The sequence below is a fragment of the Glossina fuscipes genome, unplaced genomic scaffold (assembly GCF_014805625.2).
Source record: "Glossina fuscipes isolate IAEA_lab_2018 unplaced genomic scaffold, Yale_Gfus_2 1, whole genome shotgun sequence".
NCBI lineage: Eukaryota > Metazoa > Arthropoda > Insecta > Diptera > Glossinidae > Glossina > Glossina fuscipes.
This window is the reverse complement of record NW_023998415.1, coordinates 44782344-44805549: the sequence shown is the minus strand read 5'-3', so window position 1 is coordinate 44805549 and position 23206 is coordinate 44782344. Positions and strand designations below refer to the sequence as shown.

Below are 23206 nucleotides of genomic sequence, written 5' to 3'. Positions count from 1 at the left end.
AAGAAGAAGAGTCATATGCGCGAAATGCTAAAAATTTATATATAATTAATATATTTGAGATATCCCTCGTTATTCATTCATTCGAAAAATTGCATTATATGATTCATTTTTATTTTATTTGTTCTTTCTAGATCTCAAAAAAGGTACCTTCAGTATCTGAATTGTCTATTATGCATAGTATGCAGCAGTAGTATCGATGGCTGATTTAGTTTGCACCAAGTTAATCAAGAAGAACGAAAGTCTATCTAATTGGAAAATTTTGAAAACATCATAATAAACAGGTTGAAAGGTCCAAAGTATTGTCTGATAAATGAATTCTTACGAGTACAATCAATCCATTATTTAATAGAGTTCGCTTCTCGCTATTTATGTGGCATCTTATTAATAGTGACGCTTGGGTTGTATCTATTTTAAAACACAAAATATTTAGCTGGCAACGCTATGATATTGTGTCGCCATATTTTTTCTGTAAAAGGAGTAAAATTGGGTTTCCTCGTGAAAATTTTGTGAAAAATCAAATAAAGAACTAAAGAAAAGTTTGTAAATCATTCTTAATAATTTGATCGCCGTGATATATATATTTTAAAATAATTCTTAAAGAATTATTAAGCAGAAAAGGTAAAATTTTTAAAATTCTTTAACTCCTGTGTTTATCGATTTTCATTTTAAATAAATATTTGCCTTTAACATAGAAAAGATTCTTGTATTTCTCATACACTTGAATTGTGAGGTCTTTAAAGTGTAAAACGTCAATTTGTTAGAATTGTAGTAAATGGCTCGTGGTTTTCGTGGTTATGGCTCACGCGGTGGCGGTAGCGCTTCCGGCCGCGGCTCTTCTTATCGCTCATCGAATTATGGTGGCGGTCGTTTAAATAATTCCGGTCGCTCATCAGATCGGTACGCAGGCGCCAGTGGTTCGGGGCGGTACAGTTCAGGTGGCCCTAGCGGTAGCAGTGGCGGGGGACACTATAACTCACGCAATCGAGATCGATTTAACAGTAGCTCCAGCAGTAATCGTCATGATTCTGGTGGCCACAAAAGAAGTTACAGGGTATGTTAAAGCATCAAAGGTGTTTGTTTATTAAATTAACTCTATAAAATACATGTTTATATGAAAATTGTTCGAAATTAATAAAAATTTTCGACCAATATAGGGGTCGTAGCGTTTCGGTTGGCTTGATTTAAAAGTACCTCAAAATGTAGCCATCAGAAGCACGAATTCTCAAATTTCTCAAGTAATAAGTAATAATAAATAAAAATCATTTTATTTTTAGGATTCATCACGCGATCGCTCAGGTGACCGGAAGAGGCCGCGTCAAGATGTAAGTAGAGCACTTTTTGCAAAAGTTTAATTAGGTTACAGATTGTTTTATCAAAAAAAAAAGAAAAAAAAGAATATATACTGTGGATTAACATTATCCACTTTTAAAAGATTCATTAGAATTTATTTTTTATTTTTATAAAATTCATAAAATTTTAAAAATAATTTTATTTTATGTATATTTACGTAACAAAATCCATATAGAGTTTTATTTAAAAAAAAAAAAATACAGAAAAATAACTAAAATGTAATATAAGACGACACATGGATGTGACAAAAGACTCCAAGAAGTGGTCAAAAAACAAAAAGTCTATAGAGTACCGATGCACTGGCTAACATATATAAGATGGAGTGGCCATAGATGAGAAACTTGCCTTTTCCAAGAAGCAAATAATCGATGATAAAACGATATGCTTTTATATCTATATAGAAAACAATTGAAAAACTGACAGCAATCCATTGTATTTCTAGAAAAATAAAAAATTTTATGTAGAAATATTTTAACATGTGTTGACTGCATTGCCTTGCATTGATAGCTATTACATTTTTCGAATTATGAATACTACTACTACTACGCTACCACCTATAAAGAAAACAGCTTTTCATGATGCCTCCTAAACCCTCTTGTGTTGTTTTGTCATCTATTTGTGATCAAGAAACTGAAAATAAGAATTTTTGCTTAAAACTAAAGTCGCTGTCTTCTAGAAAGAACAAACCAATAAGTATATGTTTTGATTCAACATCCATTGAATATGAATGATTGATTGATTATGATTTATTTTGGTATACTCTCTTATTAAATGATTGATTGATAATTCAATGACAATTGCAATTGTGTGAAGAATTCAATAAACACGAAACCCTCATCTCGTCATCATCACATATAGGAATATAGACGTAATTCATCGTCTACGGGTAGAGGAAATCGTACCCCACCGCCCCCACCACCGCCAATGTCCTCTGGTGGTGCGTCATCGTCTGGCTATAGAAGCAGTAATGCCAGAGCCACCAATAATTCACGTCATAGCGAACGTGCCAACTCCAAAAGTAGACATCGTTCATCGCCTATGGGGCCACCATCAAAGCGAATACCGATTCGAAGTAGCTTCGCCTCACGGTCACGGGGTGCACCATCCAGTCGTGGCGTGCGTTCGGCACGTGGTGGTCCGGTACGTGTATTGCGCCGAGAATCAAATGACCTGCGCATCATGAGACGCAAATTAATGTTTGCTCAGCAAAAAGATCGTGCTCGCGTCTTAAAAATAGCACGTCTAACGAGGTAAATAGTTTTCACACAAAAAAACTAAAAATGCGAATGAAAATCTTTGCCAATTTCTCTGAATACTTGAAAAGTGTAAAAAAAAGTTGCAAAACCTAACATAACCAGGATCGGAAAACGAACGAACAAATTTACACAGAACAATGACAAACTATTTGTTGAGCCTTGATGCCACAGTTTGTGTGTGCGTGCAGGTATTTCCAATCCAATCCACATTTGTTTATTTTGAACGCTCAGAGAAAGATGGTGAGTTTTCCTTGTGCTCAGCTCTAACGATCGGACAGCAATTGAGATCCAGTTCTTTTCTCCTCTTGCTTGTCTGAGCAGTTTCCTATTTATTGCATTCAGAAACTTTGAATAGTTTCAATAACTCTTTAGATAGTTACAGCAACAACAACAAAATGATTTTTATATCTATATATATATATTTTGATACATTGATACTGAATCATTAAAAGCAAAAACACGCAATCCTCCTCTGTAGCTCCCTTAGACGGCGTCGCCTAGAGAGACATAGCACCAAGAGTCCGCGACGTTCTTCACGCAGTGCCAAAAAAACTGCGTCCAGTGATGACGACGATGAGACTAGCAAAAAAAATAAACGCAAACACAGCGACAATGAGGAAGATAACGACGATAACAATACAAAACGCGACGACAAAGATTCGGTAGGTGCTAATAAACGTTCCGGTACTTCAAAACGTGCAAAATCCAACGATAAACCAATTGCTGAAGATGAGGTAGGTGTTAAAAATACTAGAGTTGATGATGAACATGGTGATGTCGTCGCAAAGGAGGAAAGTGTAGAGACTACTGAGAAAAGTAGAAGTGGTGAAAAAAAGAAATTGTTGACGTCCATTAAAAAAGATAATGATGAACACACGGAGGGTGAAGGAGAAGAAAAGGATAAAAGTGATGACGAAGTAAGTGTAGACAAAACAGCTGATGGTAGTTCAAATGTTGCAATCGAAAAAGAACTAAAAAAGGAAGGTAAGAAAAAGGATGATTCTGGTGAAGGCAATGGTGAGGTTAGCTCCAAAAAATCATCTACCAAAAAATCATCTTCAAAAAAAGATGATAAGGATAAAGACGAGAGCAAACCGTCGAGCAGTAGCCCCAAGAAAAATAAACGCAGCAGCGAGGATGAGGAAGGTAGTACCAAAGATCGGAAGTTGCGTGCTAGCCGCAGAGAAGAGCAGAGCAGTCCCCAGAGACGTAATCAAAAATACATAAAATTAACTTGTATACATTGTCACGCAAAATGTGTAACTTTTAAGGTAGATTTTACAAAAAGTTTATTTCGATATTATATAAATACGTAGATTTATTTACTATGACAGGAGTACACCTATCATTTGAGTTCACGCACTCACAAGGCAACTCTTCGTCAAATAGCTATACGTCAAAGAGCTCATCTATTGCGATTAAGGGCTCGTCAGCGTACCGCTCAAAGAGAAATAGAAGAAAAATCAAAAGAGACGTACGAGTCGAAGTTTTGTCATCTTTGTCGATTGCATTACCGTCAGCCAAAGGCCAAACATCAGTTATCTGAACATCATAAGACAATGAAAAAATTTTTAATGCCATACTGCTCTACATGCCATTTAGCATTCAAAAGCCCAATGCTATATGAAACTCATCGCTGTTCGTTAGAACATATTAAAGTAAGTACATTTATTTTTAAAAGATATTGTCATACTTATATTTCTCCTGATTCGATAGAATAAGGCGCGCAAAAATGATTCAGATAGCGATCAAAGCGGCGATGCTAATGATGATGATGATGGAACACGAGAAATCGATTTGAATAAATTTATGACCGTTGACTCAGTGGGTGAAATCGATGAAGCTATAGATGAAGAGGTTGAAGCTCTGCTTAACGAGACTAATATGGAAGGTGTTGATGAGGATGAAGATGGTGAACGTGCTCCAGTTGGGGCTCAATTTGTGAAAGAAATTACTGCCTTTTATTGTGAACTTTGCGAACATTATTCGGCCGATAAAAGCACATTGCAAATATATACCAAGAAACATTGCATGCAAAGGTCACATCTGAAGGCTTTCCTAAGATTCAAAGAGGAAGACGAGAAGGCTAAAAAGCGATCTAAAGATAAAGAGAAGGAGAAAAAGAAATCTGAAAGTGAACACGACAAAATTCATGATAATGAGATAAAAGAGGAGAAAATTGCTGATGAAGAATGTGCCGAAACAAACGGTACGGATGAAAAAGGCGAGGATGAAGAAGAACACTTGTTGGAAAATTTGGACGAAACTGAAGAGCAAGCAGACGATCAATTATGGGAAGATGTTGATAAAGATTTAGGTGATTTACTTAGGGAAGTTGGCCCTGATGAACGTGACGAGGATGATGAGGAGGAAGAAGATGAATCTGTACTGAATATCGATATTGAAAGGTAATGAAAAGGCTTTTTCAAATTTTTCATATTGTCATTCATCACACATTTTATATATGCAGTGAAAAACCGAAAATCAAGGAGCTCAATGGTAAGAAAGAAGAAATAATTGTAGTCAACGCTTCGGCTAACGAAGATAAATCGGAAAATGGTATTAAAACAGATACCGAAGAAGAAACACCCACCACAATAACATCTCAGACGCCATCGGCGAACCCAGCACCGATAACGCCAGCGGTCACCCCAGTAACTACAAAGCCCAAACCGCAACGTAAATCGATTCACAAAATATCTTCCGTGAAAACCGCTGTAGAAGCTAAAGAATAAACTCATCATCTAGGGATTCGTATCATATGAAATTTCAATGAAATTGTTGCATCGTAATTTAAAACTAGAAAGTCTTAATTTCTCTCTTTCTGTTTCTACTTACTCTGTAGGTGTTTTACTGTTTACCAATCTTTTAGCGAGTTTTTCTGATATGAATTTTTCCTTAGATTTTAGATTATTACGCGTACATACATCAATATATAAACATAAAATGAACAAAAAATAAATATAAACTTAATTACTACAGGTACATATATATAAATATATATATATATATATATATATATATATCAGTTAATTGCGAAACAGCGTACCATACACGACTTCATAGAAAAAGTTCTTGGTTAATGAAAAGGACTTAATTTTAAATAAAATTACCTTTAATGAAGAACATTTGATGTACAAGTTTTCTGTGATCGGAAGATGCCTTTTCGAGAATATAGAAAGAAAGCCCTTTCTCTTTTCCTGCGTTTAGATATATAATTTTCAATTCAAGATTCTTTAAACTATATTCTCAATCACTGGTAATTACAATTTATGCGGCAGGTAATATGTAAATATGTAAAACATATGTACTGATGAATAGCCTAAAACAGATGGCAAACGCTTTTCTTTCTAATTGAATCTATTTACACAATTTTTTCAAAATACTTGATGTCGTCACTAAAACAATCTCTCGAATCAAATATTCAGGTCACACTGTCATAAGAACAAATTATAGTAAAATACTTGATCTTCAATTCTCCTTTTTTACAAAGCGCGTCATTGCAGCAATGGCGTAGATGGCATAGAGGTTTCGCTGGGCTTTGGTAAAAAAAATTAAAGATTTATTTTTGAAAAATGGGAAAATCTAATCGACCTATAATAGGGTATTATTAGAAAAGATAAAAAACAGGTTTAATTCAAATGTTTCCGGCGATATCACATTGTTCGCTTTCATACGAAAAGAACAAAAGAGAAGACGAGAAGGAGGAGATTATCACGTAGCTGAAAGTCAGCTTATCAACCAGTTGAATAGAAAAATGAAAGCTACATTTTTCATACATACTTACTTCGCAGTTAATGGCTGCACATTGAGTTTTTTTTTTTTTTTCGTGAGTTTCACTTTCTTGATGCTCATCTAAACAACATATGTAAGTTACATAGGGTATATCCTCAGTTAGTGCGATTACGTTAATATATATATATACATATGTACCGATCACGAATAGAGAGGTCGATTAGAGGATCATTGCTACGATCTTAAAATTAGTTGATTTGTTAAGTCATCTGAAAATAGTCAATATATGAGAATTGGCGTTGGAAATGGCCTAACATTAACGCTAGAACGCTTTTTTTTTTTCTTTTTTTAATTTAAAAAAAAAAAAAAAAAAAAAAAAAAAAAAAACAGCTATCAAGCTTGTAATGTTCCGAAATTTTTTGGTAACTAACTTATTTACAAATATGACAAAATCTTTACCTAGTGTAGTTTGCAAGATGCCGATGATATATACTTATGTCTACCAAAAGCGATCATTATGATCCCCTATATTTGCCAACTTACTACAGTCGCAATAATGGAGTTTAGCATAACATTTAGTATAAAGATTAGCATAAATATTTCTTGGTCCAATATTAAAAAAAAAAAATGGCTACGATCTGCCCAGATAAACGCCCACCATAAATGAGAAACGGAAACAATCGCGAGAAAAAGCGATATTTTTTTTTTATTATTATTTTCGTCTATAAAGTTCGATTCGGTGAAGATATATCAGAAAACCATCTAACGAGATGTTCGTCAAATTCAAGTGTGGCAGATTTGATTCAAAAATGGTTTCGATCGGCTCACCAATACGTCCACCAATGACGATAGAATTTTTAATTCCAATCTGTTCTAACACACATTCGCCGTTTTTCCACCCAATTGCAAATAAATTAGATCCGATTCGAACCATTTTCGATTTGCGGTGTTTTTTTGGATTACAACGGCTTAAAAATTACAATCTTTAGGCTGAACACAAGGATTACAGATGGACAGAAAAACTTGGATCGATAGAGAGACTGAATTCGAACCGATCGGCATAAAACAGAATAAGTCTATCTCCTTCTGGGTATTGCGTACATCCTCACAAACTTGTATCACAACCGGCGTAGGGTGCAAAGAATGTTGTGCAATTAGCTATAAATCTCGCATATAAATGATATGAAATATACGATATAAGTAATTATCAAAATTAGTTGAAGATTTCTCCGCCCCTTCAGGTTGTCCTGAGTAATCGACATAATGCTAAAAATTAACATTAGATTGCCGGATGTTGGGCATATATTTTCTGCAAATTTTTTTTAATTACATTTAACCCAGATAACCTTATTCCTATTTTTTTTTCCATGATACTTGAATGTATGTAGTCTTGGGTTGATAGAGGGAGGCGAGGAAAGAAGAAGAAGTATATTGCATGCATATCATAATTTTATGAAAAATCAATGCATGTTTTTAGAAAAAAAAACAAGTAAGAACATTATAATAGTCGGGTAAAGCTGACCATTGAATACCCTACACGACATTGTCTAAGTCAATTCTTATTTTTGTATGAAATTACTATCATGGATCAAATTTCATCACAACATATTAAACCATAGATTTTCTGCCGTGCAGGGCATCAATTTTCGTGAAAATTCGTGGATCCAAAAAGTTGGCTGAGATGATCCAAAATTTGATACTGTTAATAGTTTAACTTGAATTACTATTATGATTTAATACTCATCATGAAGCATTGAAAATTACACCTTTTTGCCGTATGAGCTTAACTTTTCATTATTTGTTTTTCATGTTTTGGATTTCAAAAATTGTTCCAGCCGATCCAAAGTTCTGCGTACCAATTTATAATGCCAAAATACTATTACTTAATCATTTTCCCGAGAGGTTTTGGAAATTGCAATTTTTTTCCAAATAACAACTTTTCAGAATAGGGCGTCGTATGTGGAGTGGCGGAAAAAGTGGACCGATTCGAACTATTTTCGATGGCGTTTCTCGTTGGGTCAAAACCAGTCACTTTACCAAATTTCAAAAATTTGCGACCTGTAGCTTGAAAACAAATTTACATGGACAGACGGACAGACAGGCTTAGATCAATTCAGATTATAATTCTGAATCGATCGGTATAATAAAAAGTGAGTCTATTTTAAGCCCTTTTGCGTGTTACATACGTCCGCATTAAGTTAATATACCTGGTACCACATAGGTGGTGTACGGTATAATTATTTTGACTTTTCTAAATGCCGAGCAATAGAATTGTAAATGGGACGAACTAACTTGCTCCGGTAATCTATTATTACATATATGAGCTTCTGTTTTGTTATCATTGCGTTGAGGCAAATATCGAAAATTCTCTTTCGATATTATTTTTCGAGAATTTTGTTCGACTGGAGATAATAGTCAATATATGAGAGTCGTCGTAAGTGTACGCCAGACCTCATATTTATATCGTATTAATTTCTAGTCTCTCTCTCTTTCTCTTTCTCTCTAGTAGGGAGGGCAGTATATATATATAGATATAAGACTTGTGCTGGTTTTGTTGAGCAATTAATTATATTCAAATTTTTAATCATGTTTCGAAATTAAAACTCGATTTTTTTTTGTTCTTTTAGCCTTTATAAAATAATTCTTAAACAAGTATTAGTGGACAGCTTCCTTTTCGATTTTTTAATATTATCTTTGTTGCTATTTGTTTTTTTTTTTTTCGATTCATTTCCATAAGAGATTTCTAAACATATTTTTTCTAGTTAATGAAAACAAAGAGAAATGAATTGTTTTTTTATTGCAATAAGTAAAAGTGGAAATAAAATGCAATGGTATCGTAAACAAATGCATGACCATTGAAAAACTCTGCTTGAATGGCTTGAATGATGATAATGATGATAATGATGATGGTGGTTAATTGTTTTTAACACACATACAAGGATAGCGAATATGCAAGTGCAGCACTTGAAAAGTGAAGGTTTGATTATTATAATTCGACAAAAAAACTTTGGGTTAACATGTGCAACAGTTAAAGTTAACAGCAATTATGATTTGCTTGGGACAATAGCGGACGAAATTTCCTTCTTTTTCTTCTCTTTTTTGCCATAAAAATAAAAGCGGAAATATTGTAACACAGCGATAGCAATTCGTGGGCAAATACTGAAAAATAAAAATAAAAACCAAAAAAAAAAAAGCTATATGTGCCTAAGTATACATACACATACATATATACATATACATATGTATGCTTTTGCTATGTAATGTTACGCCACTTGGGTGCATTAAAAAAAAAAAAAATTTAACATAATCAAGAAAAAGAAAGTGAAAGAGATTTCGCAACATATATATAATAAGACTTTTTCTACATATGTATGTGCATGTGTGCCCGTGCGCGTTTATGTGTAAAGGAAGAAAACAATGTTATACTTGTGCGCGCGATGCGAACTCTCTTTTTTATAAATTAAGCTAATTGTGCCTTTTATCGTTCAACGCTCACGAATACGCACCTATAAGGTCCTATAAAATCTACATATATGCATACTTAAAATACTTTGTACCTTTAGTCAAGACAATGCCTTATGGATCATATTTAATAGGTAAGAAGTTTATGTTTAGTTGTAGCTGAAAATCTTGTATATTCCATGGCATCATTCATTGACATCACGGTACGGTAGCATAAAACTGTGTAGTGCATGTTATCACTGGCAGATTAGTGTTTAAGGATTTGTAGAAGTTATCGGTGAAACGCTAACAGAGTACTTCTCTTATACTGATTGTTATTTATGCATTTATTTTTGACCAATCACTCAGGGGTTGTCCCCCCAATGAGTGTCAGAACGAAAAGACGAAAGAGAAAGAAAATAGAGAGGTTTGCTGATTGCTAGGCTAGTGGGTCCCATGCGCCCCATCGATATGTATTAGCTCTTTACCGACTGACTGCGACCAAAGAAAAATTTACCGCATTTGAGATTTAAAGTCGCGAACAATGAGACTTCCACTCGCATTCCACTCTCCAAGTCCTTTTATTTAATACCCAAGTGATTGTAGTGTTAAGAAAAAAAAAAAGAAAGGAATCGAACATATCATGGGGTAAGTTTTTAAATTGCATATTTATATATATAGTCATGCGAACTATGGACAGAATAATTTTGCATTCAATTATTTTTTTTTAATTTTTTTTTTAAAAAAGAGAAAATTTAAAAAAGAAAAAAAAAAAAAAAAAAAAAAATGGAAATTTAATCATTTATAACTGCGTGTGGGAGGGGCCTAGCATAAAGTGATCAATTTGTCGCAAACCTTTGCATCAGAAGTTCCACCAAATTCAATTCTACCAAATTTCAAGATGCTTATCTTAATACTTTTCACACAGGCACACAGGCAAACACGCAGACAGACAGACAGACAGACAGACAGACAGACATGGCTAAATCGTTTCACAATTTCGCATTGGAGAAAAATAAATCAATGTATGCTCGTTGCGTTGTCGTCCAATTTCATGACCAAGTTCACAACAAAATTCAAAAATCAAAATCGAAATGTTTATGCAACCGTCCAAACACGACAATTTCTTGGTTTCCAATTATCATTGCACGAGTCGCATAAAGGTACGGATTATGATTCTTGTTTTGTTCTGATTTATGCTTAAGGTTTTCCTTGTTGAAAGGCGATGTCAGCGACAGAATGCAACGAATAGGAGGTGCAAAGGCGACATCAACATATTTAATTAGAAATCGTGTATTGGAATAGTAAGAGAGCACGAGAGGAGAAAAAAAAAAAAATTTCAATAATTATTTAACAAATTTGTCAAAATTTCTAGTGTAAATAACAGTGAATCCGCGTTCAGAGTCAGAGTCTGATTTTGATGAAAATGAATAAAACTTGGTTTTGTTGCATTATAGTCGGACTCGTGGATTCCATCGATTCCGCGATTGCTGCAACCGGAAACGTGTAGACCAGAGCGGGATCTTATCGTCCTGTTCAAAGACTTCCTGGGCCCTTGTCTCAAATCAATTTTTGCGTCATTGTAAAAGGAGCATATTATCGTTTTTCATTGGGACTTTGAGACTATGGATTACCGATGGGTTAATCAGAACGCACGTGAGCGATGACTTGTTATATATAATACTTTATAGGTTAGATGACGAACTGAGTGACGCAAGCAGAATACCTATCAGAATTCAGGATAAAAGGAAAGTGTCTTCGTTCAGCTTGTTAACACACCGCCATTTAATGAAATGTTGGGTAAATATAATGCACAGTCAAGATGGAGCTTCAAATGAATTTAATTTATTTCTCTGTTGAATACATATTCCTAATAAAAATGTAATCATATATATATATATATATATATGTATGTGCAAACATATATACGTACATAACATACATGAGTAATTCTAATGCACGACAAGTTACAATAGTTTGGTGTTTTATTTCACGTTTGTCCAACGTTTGCTTTACATTACTTTCGATATGTTTCACGATTATCTTGTTATTATCTAAACATTATGTCTTTAACAATTTAAAACAAGTTTTATGCAAACGTTTTCCTTAAAGCATTTAGTAACTCTCTACATATTTTCAAACTTTCAATCAATATTTCTTCCGTTTCTCAGCAGTAATTAGGCCACGTAATCAATCGTATGACGAGCCCCCTGTACGCGATCCATTAATTAAAAATTGGAAAGGTTGATTGATATTGATTTGTCATCAAGTTTGCAACAGTTTAAAGAAAGTACTTATACGCTCGCTCTAACATCTACATATGCGTCCGTCCATCCATCACACAAATGCATAATAAATAAATGAACGCGTATTCGATATGGTTGTTACATTATGAATACATGAAAACTGCTACTGAATCAATGCTTGTGTCGTTGATTGTTGATAGTTGTGTTCTTCATTTTGTAAGCATGTTTTCATATATTCATAATGTAATATGATCTTAGCGGGCTATTCTCTCACATTTGATTTCCTTATTATATTGTTTTTGTTATGGGATTTAGGGCGTCAAATTTCCACCTCTATATACACACAACCAAAACATTTACACACATCTACATACCAACATACACACATTACTCACATCATTATAGTTATTATTATTATTATTATTATTATTATTTATTTTTTTTTTTTCGTGTTCGTCATGTATGCTATGCATATTATACAATACAAATATTTCCGAATATGTTTTCAAGTGTGGTGTGTGTTAAGATTTAAGAAAAATATTTAATGCGATTGCTTTTAAGAAATATATTTAACAAGTAAAAACACTATAGTGGAGGGGATGACTCACCCTAGCCTAAATACCCTACAACATTTTGCTTAATATTCATATAAGGACTTTTCAAAATAAAATGTTATATGATAAGTGCTCGAAAAATCGGTCCGATCCCAAGCATTTTCAATAGCTTGTCTTCGTCAGCCAAAGCATATCGGTGTTGATAACAAAATCTCAAAAATTTGCGGTCTGTAGGTTAACACAAGATAAGATGGGTTGCGGGACAGACAAGCTTAAAATAAAAGGTGCGTCTATCTCAACTCTTTTTGGTTGTTGCATACATCCGCACGAACATAACATGTCCTTGTATCACTCCTGGTGTAGGGTCCAAAAAAAAAAAAAAATGTTGATAAAAATATAATGAAAAATTTATATGAAATTAATTTAAATATCGGGAATTTGGATTAATTTCCGGTGATTGTTTTTTTTTCCACCCATTTTGGTTAATGATGAAATATTTTATATTAACATTAAAAACATTTCGCCTCAGAGTGCGTATCTTTTACTCTTATTCGGATTTTGAATGGAGTGACGAACGCATTGATTAATCAAGGCAAGCCTTTGTTTGTTTAGATTTTCTCGATACACTGAAATAAGATGAAAAAATATGAAGAAAAAGAATTGTAAGGAGAATCATTTGCACATCCCATATCGTATGCGTCAATGATAGGTGCGAAATTTTATATGTTAAGGGAACAATAGTTTTCGAACATTTAAAGATCGTGATAAAAATGATTGAAATTGATACGGAATTCATACAAAATGAGCACATATATAGCAGTTTTAGTACACTTTAAAATGCAACTCTTTTTTTGTTCATCATCTCTCAGGCGACGTACCCTAGTCGCGTAACGATGTAACGGTCAGAAGCGAGTGAGGAATGATAAAGTAAAGAAAAATATGTGGGGGTGGTAGCCGCAACAAAGCGGGTGTGGGGACCGAATCGGTAAGTGTTCTATATACATATCTAGGGACTGACTGCTCATTACAAGCTATGGCCGAAATAAACGCTACTGCACTGAGATTTGAACCCGCGAACACTTACTTGGTATTCACGATTCCTTCCTATTCGGCTACTCATGTACGCCTAGTTCAGGTTTTTAACTGCGCCTAATTCCGTTTTTGCACGATTGGAACGTTCCTTAGAAAATTTCGCAAAAAAATTGTATAAAATATACTTGCGATATACGGTAAACTTTGTCCAACAATTTTATAAAATCGTATAAAATGAAAAAACTTCTAAGAAACCGTGCAAAAAAAGTGAAAATGAAGTCCATATTACGTATTTATAAAGCAAAAACCATTCATTTCCATCAAAAAAAAAAAAAAAAAAAAAAAAACAAAAATAAAATTAGTATAGAGTCAAAATTCTATGCATACGTAAGCACAACACATTAAAAATTTTAATTCAAATTAGGTATAAAAATCAATTCGTCACTGCTTGATAACAACCACGCACATTTATTACGGACTGGACCAAAGATGCCGTCATCAGTAGATAAGTCACATATGGCTCGAGTTTGACTCAAATGAAGAATGATTATAAAATTCGGGCATTCCCCATAGTAGACCATTACGGGGAGCACTAATACATGTGTGGGCATAGACCAACCGACTTATGATCATGGCAGTCCCACCTGGCGAGCGTGAGATTTAAAATTCTTCAATTTGAAATGAATCCAAACTATATATTGGCTACATATATATCTACCGTCCAGGTCTTAAGCCCTTCTGCGCGTTACATACGTTCGCAACAACTTAATATAACCTGCACTACAAGCGGGGTAAGGTATAATGATTTTATGTTAGTAATCGCGTCTGGACTTTTGTAAAAATTCAATCCGCGAACACCAAGCTAAACATCAAGTCGTATACAGTTATATCGCATAACCTTTGTGTTTGTATATGAAATCCCCTATTTTGTGTCACCAATAAATCAGTTATCATGTTTATCTAGTACTCCACATTAAGGACAATTTCAATGCAAGCCGGCAACCAAATATTATTCGTACACCCGTAAATGTCCTTTAGGGATATCAGGAGCATTAATTCCTATTTAAAATGTCGTAATCGAATAAGTTTTTTTTGTTGCTTATGAGCACTTGCACAAAACGTTATGTTGATTCATTGTTCTCATAATAAGTTTCAATAATATCTGTATGCTGCATAACTAGGTGCATAGAGCAAGATTCAAACAATATAAAAATTTGATTCAAAACTCCTTGGAAAGGGTGTTTTGTTTATTATATTTACTTTCGGATCAACGAAACGGATGCACCTATATATCTCTCATATGGCATTATTAACAATGGGTATAATTAACAATCTGTACCGCGATCGCAAAAGATCTATTGCCCTCCTCTCCTATATCGTACAGTTAACATTTTATTTAATATTTTATAGGCCCTTTGGTTCATTGAAAATCATTCTAGATAGATCAACCTTGATTCGCTAGTGTGTCTGTCCGTCCCATACCCATTAGGTATGGAAATTTTTATAAAAATTTTTTTATAGCATATTGGAGATGTACGCGTATGTATGCTTTGCATTATTTTCTATCCTATTAAAAAAAATTCGAACATATTCCTTTTAATTGAGGCTTAAGCGAAAGAAGCAAATTGCGAGAGACAAATATTAATGAAAAGTAAAAAACAATGGCTTCTGCCTTTAATTGAATATTCGAAAATATGTTTAATATTGCAAGGGGTTTTTAGCGCGTACATATACACATATATACAGACACAAACACACACACACACATATTCACAATTATTATTTCCGTTGTTTCATATGCCGGTAAAACAATAGCGTTAATAATTGTATTAAAATTGCATTTCCTAAGCACGTAATAAGTAAATTATAAGACAGCATAATGAAAAATAAATAAAAATGAAAAACGAAAATGAAAAAAAAAAAAAAAAAGAAATATTGAACTTTCACAACCATCACACGTACAGATTTGCGGTGAACTTTTCAAAAATAACTGAAATGCAGAAGAAAACTGACTAATCATGTATGTGCTCGCGTAAGTATGATGCTTTTATAGATACTCATGTATGTATATATGACAATATAGGCGAGAAAGACTTATTATAAAACTATATATATATATATATAGTTACTTATATAAATATACAGGTATTTATGTTTGTATGTCTTCAAACTGACGCATTACTAATGATAATGATCATAATGATCATAATGATCATGATGATTATGATAATTATAAACTCAATGCTAATGATCAGACACATTTTTCTGTTATATAACTAACAATATTTCTGGTATTTCCTATAATTTTGTTTTTTATATCTACAATTGACTGGATAAGGGAATGGAGTGGGATTGACGCTATTGAAACCCATTTGAAAAATACACGTCAGAGATCGCATAAACTAAAAATATTCTTCATCATTACAATATACGAATAACGAAATTGAATTAATTGTACCCGTCTGTCTGTCTTTCTATTAAATACTATAGATAGAATAGATGAATATTTGTCATTTGTCCGAGTAATGGAATAACTCGCATCATTGCAATCTCCAAATTTTGGACTGGATAGCAAGCTATCAATTCGAATGATAATATATGATAGTAACTTCACGACGCATTCGTTCACAATTAGCAAAGCGTTCGCTTCTGTCGGACGTTATTATAATTGAAAAGCTCTCCTTAGAAGTGTAATCTTTCATATTGCTTTATCAAGAAATTCGTTTACGCTGCCGCAATTACCGAAACATCAGTATATATATAAGAAACTAAATACTTGCATGCAATATATATATATATATATATATATATGTGTGTGTGTGTGTGTATGTATGTATGTGTGTGCGTTAGAGAGAATATGATTTCAAATATTGAATCGAGGCTAACGCTTTTCACAATTTATGCACAATTTATTCCTTTCGTCAAACTAATAATGGATATGAAAAACAATTCACTCTCAACCAACTGAATGCAATTTCTTTCCTGCTTTTTTTTTTCATTTTTCTTCCTGTAATTTTCATTATCAAGGAAAAAATTCAAGATACTACAAACTCAGCACACAATAAGATAATAAAAAGAAAAAACAAAAAAAAAAAAAAAAAAAGAAAAACGAATTTTCTTTTATGTTAAAGGAAAAGAAATGAATTCAAATTGATTTTCAAACGAGCAAACATTTCACATATGCACCGCCTATGTTTCTATTTCTTGCATAGCTTGCATAGCAATGTCAAGTTAATGCTTATATATATTTATCTACATTTATTTCATATACATACATGCCAATATATATATATATATATATATATATCCAGTGTGACAAACAGACAGGCATTAATGTCAGACACAATAATGTCATTTATGAGTAATTTCTTTATAAATTTTTTTTCGAAACTGGTTTACTACAATCATTGCATTTTGTTTATTTTTCTAAGCATAATATCTGCTGCTGCATATATTTTTTATTCTAATTTTTTATGTTTTTGTGTTTATTTATTTTTTTTTTTTTTTGTTCACATTTTGAGATTTATAAGCTTATTGTTCTCTTTCTCATCGAATGATGCACAGTAGAAAAAAAAATCCGGTTTACCTTACAAGACCTATGAATCTTTGATATTTTAAAAAATCATTTACATCATGGGTTCTTCTTCTTCTTCTTTCTTCTTATGTGAAAAATCGATGCAAACAAAAACTAAACTGCATGCATAGGCAATAAATTCAATTACATATTTCCTTAAGTGCATTTACGGCAATACTTTAATGTGTGGCTTATAGGGCTTTTGAAATTTCCAAAAAAAAAAAAACAAAAAAAATTTCATATTTGAAAATTTTTTCCTTTTCTCTTTTTTTTTTTTTTTTTCAGTCGAGTTAAATTGAGAAAATGGGTTTTTCCGATCATTATGCTCGGAGATAATATTGATTGATTTTTTTTTTTTTTTTTTCCTTTTCATTTTAATTACAACTTATTTTACCTCAGTGTACTTTTTAGTGAAAATTGCGCTTTTTTTTTATTTGCAATTTTGGCAAAATGTAATTTTGAAATGCTTTTTCTTTATTCAATCACGAATTCTATTCACGTATATTTATTTGGGGGAAAATGCTTGGTTTATGGAATTCGATTGAGCCTTTCTTGACCAATGCAAAGATATAGGTTTTTAAGGGGTCGTCGGAAAACCACATGTCCCTATAACTGAGTTTTCGAAATTTTTAAATGACAATTCTATTGAAATATTATTTGAATGAATATTTATCTCTTATATGCTTCGAAGTTTCATTGCAATAAATCTGTTATTATATTAAAGCTGACTGAGTGAGTAGCCGAAAAGGGAAAGGATCTCACCTGACAATGGACAGATGGGAATGCTTAGATCGATATAGGATTCGATGCTGATCAGGAATATATACACAGCTTGTGGGCTTCATCAAGCTGCCCTCTAGGCGTTGCGAACGTTTTGACAAACCGGACAGATGAACACTGTGTGCGCATCGTCGCTTGTGCCTTGGCATCGGTCGTATGCGTTATCTGCTTGTAAATTGAACGGCCCAAATAATTTGAAAGACTTCAATGAGAGTAGTGGCAATTGGCAAAGCTTTATCTGAAATCTTCTTAACGCATTCAGCAAATGTTAGTTTCGTATCTAATTGCATTTCCAGATATCTGGAATTAGAAGTAAATGGAATGCACTATTCATTCGCTGGGAAAAACCTTTCGTCCGTCACTGGTATGGTTTCAGTGGTCCCCCTCCGCAAGTTTCAGTTTGGACGTATATGACCACTTACTTATACGGCTTAGGCTATCGTCAATTACAATCGCTATTAGCGGCGTCGACGCTTGCTGAACAACCACAGCGAAGTCATCTGCATAATCCAGCAATTTCGCCCCGCTTAGAAGATCCCTATTGAGCAGGCCGTCATACCTAAGATTCCATCGGAAAGGAACCTGGAGGATTTTGTCCCAATCACTTTCTTATAATAATGAATAGAAGCATGGGAAGCTAAAGAATTTTTTTGGTAGCGAGTATGCGACATATAAGAATATAACTTTCTTCTCTATTTAATTTTAATACATAGGGTATTTGTTGTCTTTACTTCGTGATTAGCCGGAACTTAGCAAGTACATGTTTAGCGAAGTCACAAGCCTTAAAAAAATGTCAGCTATCTTGGTGGTGGCTAACTTTTGCATCTTGTTAATATTTTTAACGTTTTCAGAGTGCACTTTTAAACAAATTCCTTAGAAGAAACACAAGACTTGAATTTTTTTTTCAATGCATTCAATAATAAAAAAAAATTGAAAAATGAAAATAAGTTCAACTAACACTAATAGTTGTTAGTAAGAAAGTAAGTTTCCGATCATACTGGATAACAATTCAACTGACAAAGAGGGAAAAAGAAAAGAGAATTCCTTTTGCCTTTTTTGATAAAGTCAAGTGCTAAAATGCTGTAATCCATGTGAGCTTAAAAAAAGAAAACAAATTTCAAAGAAAGGCTTGAAACGCAACTGTTTTCAGTGGCCATGGCATAGAACAACAAAAATATCTTCTTCTTGTAGTTAATGCTTTAAGACTTTTTTTTTTTTTTTTTTTTTTTTTGTTTGTTTAGAAATGGATTGGACCAGTCAAGTTAATGTTAGATCCATAATCCAGAAACGAAGTTGAGAGCGATTGATGAAAAAATTTGAGCATAGGTAGACTGATGTGGCAGAGTGTTCGCAATGAGAGGCTCTGTTCCGCTGTCAATCCATAAATCACCGTACTTGGTACTGTACCGTCAAGATCCGGCAAATGCCTAAAGTTACCAGCACGAAAAATTTCATATAAATTGTTATACAGGTTACATATACTGAAAGATTGTCTAAGGATGTCAAACCTCCTGCACTCAAAAATAAGGTGCTCGGCAGATTCAGTAATATTGCAATCTTCACAGATGTCAGAAGAGGAGACTTTGATCATTTTAAAATAGACCTTGTCGTAGGTGTGATTACTCATAAGACGGTAAAGAACTTTAAATTTAAGAATTTAAGAATTAATATTAATTGTTTTTATTGTTTATAACAAACAACATGAGTGTAGTTTGTTCGATTTTATATAGAATTACCATTATTATGCAGACTGGTAGACATTTGATTTACGTCAAACTAATACGAAAATTTAAAGACTATGTACATTTAGATCAAATGATGGAAACAGTAAGAGTTACACAGTTGTTCCTTAACAAACACGCGTACGTTCGATTTCTCTTCCGTAATTTAATACGGAAAAAATTCTGTTACCTAAATCTAGGATCTATGCGATCCCACAATTTCGGATCAATTTTCATCATAAATTATTAAAAACTAAACATTTTTTTGCTAAAGAGCTTAATATTAATGCGAAATATTGTTTATATAGAAAGGGAATGAAAAAAGTGAAAAAGTAAACAGACCTGTAACCCTCGATAAGGTTAAATTCTATGTCAAATTACTATAGCAGACCAATTTTCACCATAAAGTATTAATCATATAAATGTGTCCAGTTTTCGTAGGAACCCATCCAATCAAAATTTTTCATATCAATATCGTAATGCTATTAATTAGCAAATTTTTGTCGTGAAATATTGAAAATTGTAAGTTTCTTTCGAAATAAACCGTTACAGGAAAACTTGTCGAAAAATCGGTTCCATTCAATCCATTTTCCATAGCATTCGTCCTTGGGGCAAAACACATCAGTACAGTAAATTTCATCAGATATACATCCTGTAGGTTGAAGACAAGACTGCATAGACAGACACCAGATGAGCAAACAGACAGAAAATAATTCTGAATCGATCGGTATAATGAAAGGTGAGCCGATCTTAAGCCCTTCGTACAAACTTACTTATATACTTTGTACAAAATAGTGATGTAGGATAGAACAAGTAAATAAAATTATATATAATTGCGACCAAATCTTAAAAAAACCCGAAAAAAATGTAATTTCTATATTTTACAATATCGAGGAGGCTTTACCGACTTTTTATTTTCGTACAAGTACTGCAATATCGCCCATAAAATATACAAATTTTATTTATTGCAGTTAATGAAAATGAGCAGAAAAATTCGACTTTACTTTTTGCTTTTCAATTTTGACGGAGCTATGCCCTTTGACCGTATTAGCCTTTAGTGGATATTCAGAATTTGATAGTGATTAAGAATGCATACACTTGATAAGGTTTGCGAAGTGTCCTTTTGGATTTCACCAAAATTGGCTATACGCCCATCCTTCGATAGTGAATGTAATAATGAACAACCAGGTAGCAGCTGTGCTCCAATCACTTATATAACTGGTTCATTAAAATGTAAAGTAACACAAAAAGAGAAGATCAGAATAATTTACTCTAGATAATAGGCAAGTCGAGTAACTTGACGATAGACTAAGTACACCCAACTCTTTTTTTATACGGTCGATGTATGCCTCAGAAATCCGTGCAAAGAAATCGTATAAAAACATATATGCGGCACATGGTACGTTTCACAACTTGAAAAAGTCGTATAAGATGAAAGAACTGTAAATACTTTCGCCAAAAAACCGTGCAAAAAAAAAGCACTAATGATATCCATACTATACATTGATAAAACAAAAGCCATTCATTTTTATTGCGACAAAAAAATGAAAAAATTACTACACAGCGAATATTCAGTCCATAAGTACAAATATCAAAGTTCATATATTATTAGAGAATCTTTGGTCTAATTAACAATTACACGGGACTGGACGGAGCAAATCGAATGTTTAATCCTTGCTACGTATAGCAAATACAATGATCGCCATTACTATCGATGTTAGGTTAAAACTAGTTCAAGTCCGTTTAACAAAGGCAAACACTTAATGAGAGAGATCAAAATGTCCAATCCAGGATGGATCCTCATTAATTTTTTTTTTCTTTTTTTCTTCACTTCACTTCACCATCACTTCTGGCATAAGCGTATATTAAGTTTGTGCAGATGTACACAGCACTTAGAAGGGTTCGAAGTTGATTTACCGTTTATTGCAACATTTTTATTATTCCCTCGGTCTGTCTGTCTGTCTCTCTGTCTAATTATGTATGTATATGTATGTTAAGTTTGTACAGATGTATACAGCACTCAGAAAGTCTCGAAGTAGATCCACTGTTTATAGCAAACTTTTTATTATATTGTCGGTCTGTCGATCTGATTAGACATAGAAGCAAAAAGAGTGAAGAACGCATCCAAGCCTTAACTAAATCTGCTCGTTTATTGAATACTTATCGCTTATTTGAATGATAATTTTGAGCGAGCAAATTGCGACATTTCTTCGGAAAAATCGGATGAATTATATGTTTATGGTATGTAGTCCCACATCGGATCAAATAGTCAGCAAAATGAAGGAATTGCTGATGAGTATAACGAAAGACACCCTGTATATGCTTCTATGGCGACTAATAACTGCTATGAAGAACAAAAGCGGTTTCTAACTCACTAGTGTTCTCAAAGCCACGCATATCTGCGATGCTACACTCCTTCCTTTATGGTTCATCCTTTGCTGCTATTGCCCTATTCGTATGCCAGTATTCGTTGGCCTTATGGCTCCATTTTGGTAATTTTGATTTTTGATGCTCTGTTTATATGGACTTTCCGAAATCGCTTAATTCGGATAATGCAGACAAAATGTTAAAAGTTAATATGAGTTTCAGGCGGCAAGCTTGAGTAGATATTAACGCCATGATATTTTAATGATACTAATGACGATGATGATGCAATAAATTTATGATTTGAAAAATTATCTTTAAAAGAAAAACAGATAATTTTTGCTAATTGTTAATTAACTTTTTTTAATTTTCAATTTTTAAATGCAATTCATACATATAATCAGGAAATTCATAGTAGATGTATAAGACTGTGTGTGTATGTATGTGTGTGTTTGGCGAAGTTTTTTTACAATTATGCAAACGTTTACAATGTATAATATTTAATCTGCCAAAGCGGATTTTGACTCATTTCGCTTGATATATATGGTTCACATATGCGCAGGTGAGTATATTTGATATCAGGTTTCTAGGATCGTGTCAAGCATAAAAGTATTAATGAATGCATTCCATGTTCGTTGGTTAATCTTCAACATTTGAATCCGTGATACACAATAAATTGTAACAATTTACGAATCATGGTCATACACACAAACATATATATATATATATATATATATATAAAACATGACATAAAAAGATTAATACAACCTATAGTTTGGGTTTTTTTCATTTTTTTTTTTTTTTTTTTTTTTTTTTGCATTATATTCTTGGGTGAACATATTGTTTGTAGCATGTCGTCGAATGTTGTACGAAACTGAATTTATCAAATAAATGGAATAACAAACCAACCAACAAACAATTCAATCGATTGTTTTACAATATGACACCAATGCTAAAAATTCATTACAAAACAGTTATGTTCAATGGAAGTATGTGTCTGTGTATGTGTGTGCGTGTGTGTGTATATTTATCAGTCTTTCATTATTTATTGTTCAATATTACGATTACTGTCAAATTATTATAGCACTGCTATACAATTGTAACGGAATTTGGAATTTTTTTTTCGATATTTTTAAATTAGCAAAACACACAC

At 33.0% G+C, this 23206-nt stretch overlaps 1 protein-coding gene across 2 annotated transcripts; it reads left to right on the top strand.

Annotated features, from left to right (window-relative positions):
- The first annotated feature begins 576 nt into the window (after positions 1-576).
- On the top strand, positions 577-5621 carry LOC119631488 (glutamic acid-rich protein). Of its 2 annotated transcripts, none has more exons than XM_038023745.1 (8): positions 577-618; positions 693-1051; positions 1275-1322; positions 2209-2600; positions 3085-3877; positions 3941-4264; positions 4323-5014; positions 5077-5621. In XM_038023745.1, the coding sequence occupies exons 2-8, from the start codon at positions 773-775 to the stop codon at positions 5339-5341; spliced, it is 2793 nt and encodes a 930-aa protein (XP_037879673.1). In that variant the 5' UTR covers positions 577-618; positions 693-772; the 3' UTR covers positions 5342-5621. The 2 variants fall into 2 exon arrangements, with proteins under 2 accessions (XP_037879673.1, XP_037879674.1); XM_038023746.1 differs by having other exon boundaries at positions 589-618; positions 698-1051.
- The last annotated feature ends 17585 nt before the right edge of the window (positions 5622-23206 follow it).

Coding starts and splice junctions, on each gene's coding strand:
- LOC119631488 (XM_038023745.1), top strand. CDS start 773: ATGGCTCGTGGTTTTCGTGGTTATGGCTCACGCGGTGGCGGTAGCGCT. Junction 3,878..3,940: donor CAAAATGTGTAACTTTTAAG/GTAGATTTTACA, acceptor TTACTATGACAG/GAGTACACCTATCATTTGAG. Junction 5,015..5,076: donor CTGAATATCGATATTGAAAG/GTAATGAAAAGG, acceptor TTATATATGCAG/TGAAAAACCGAAAATCAAGG.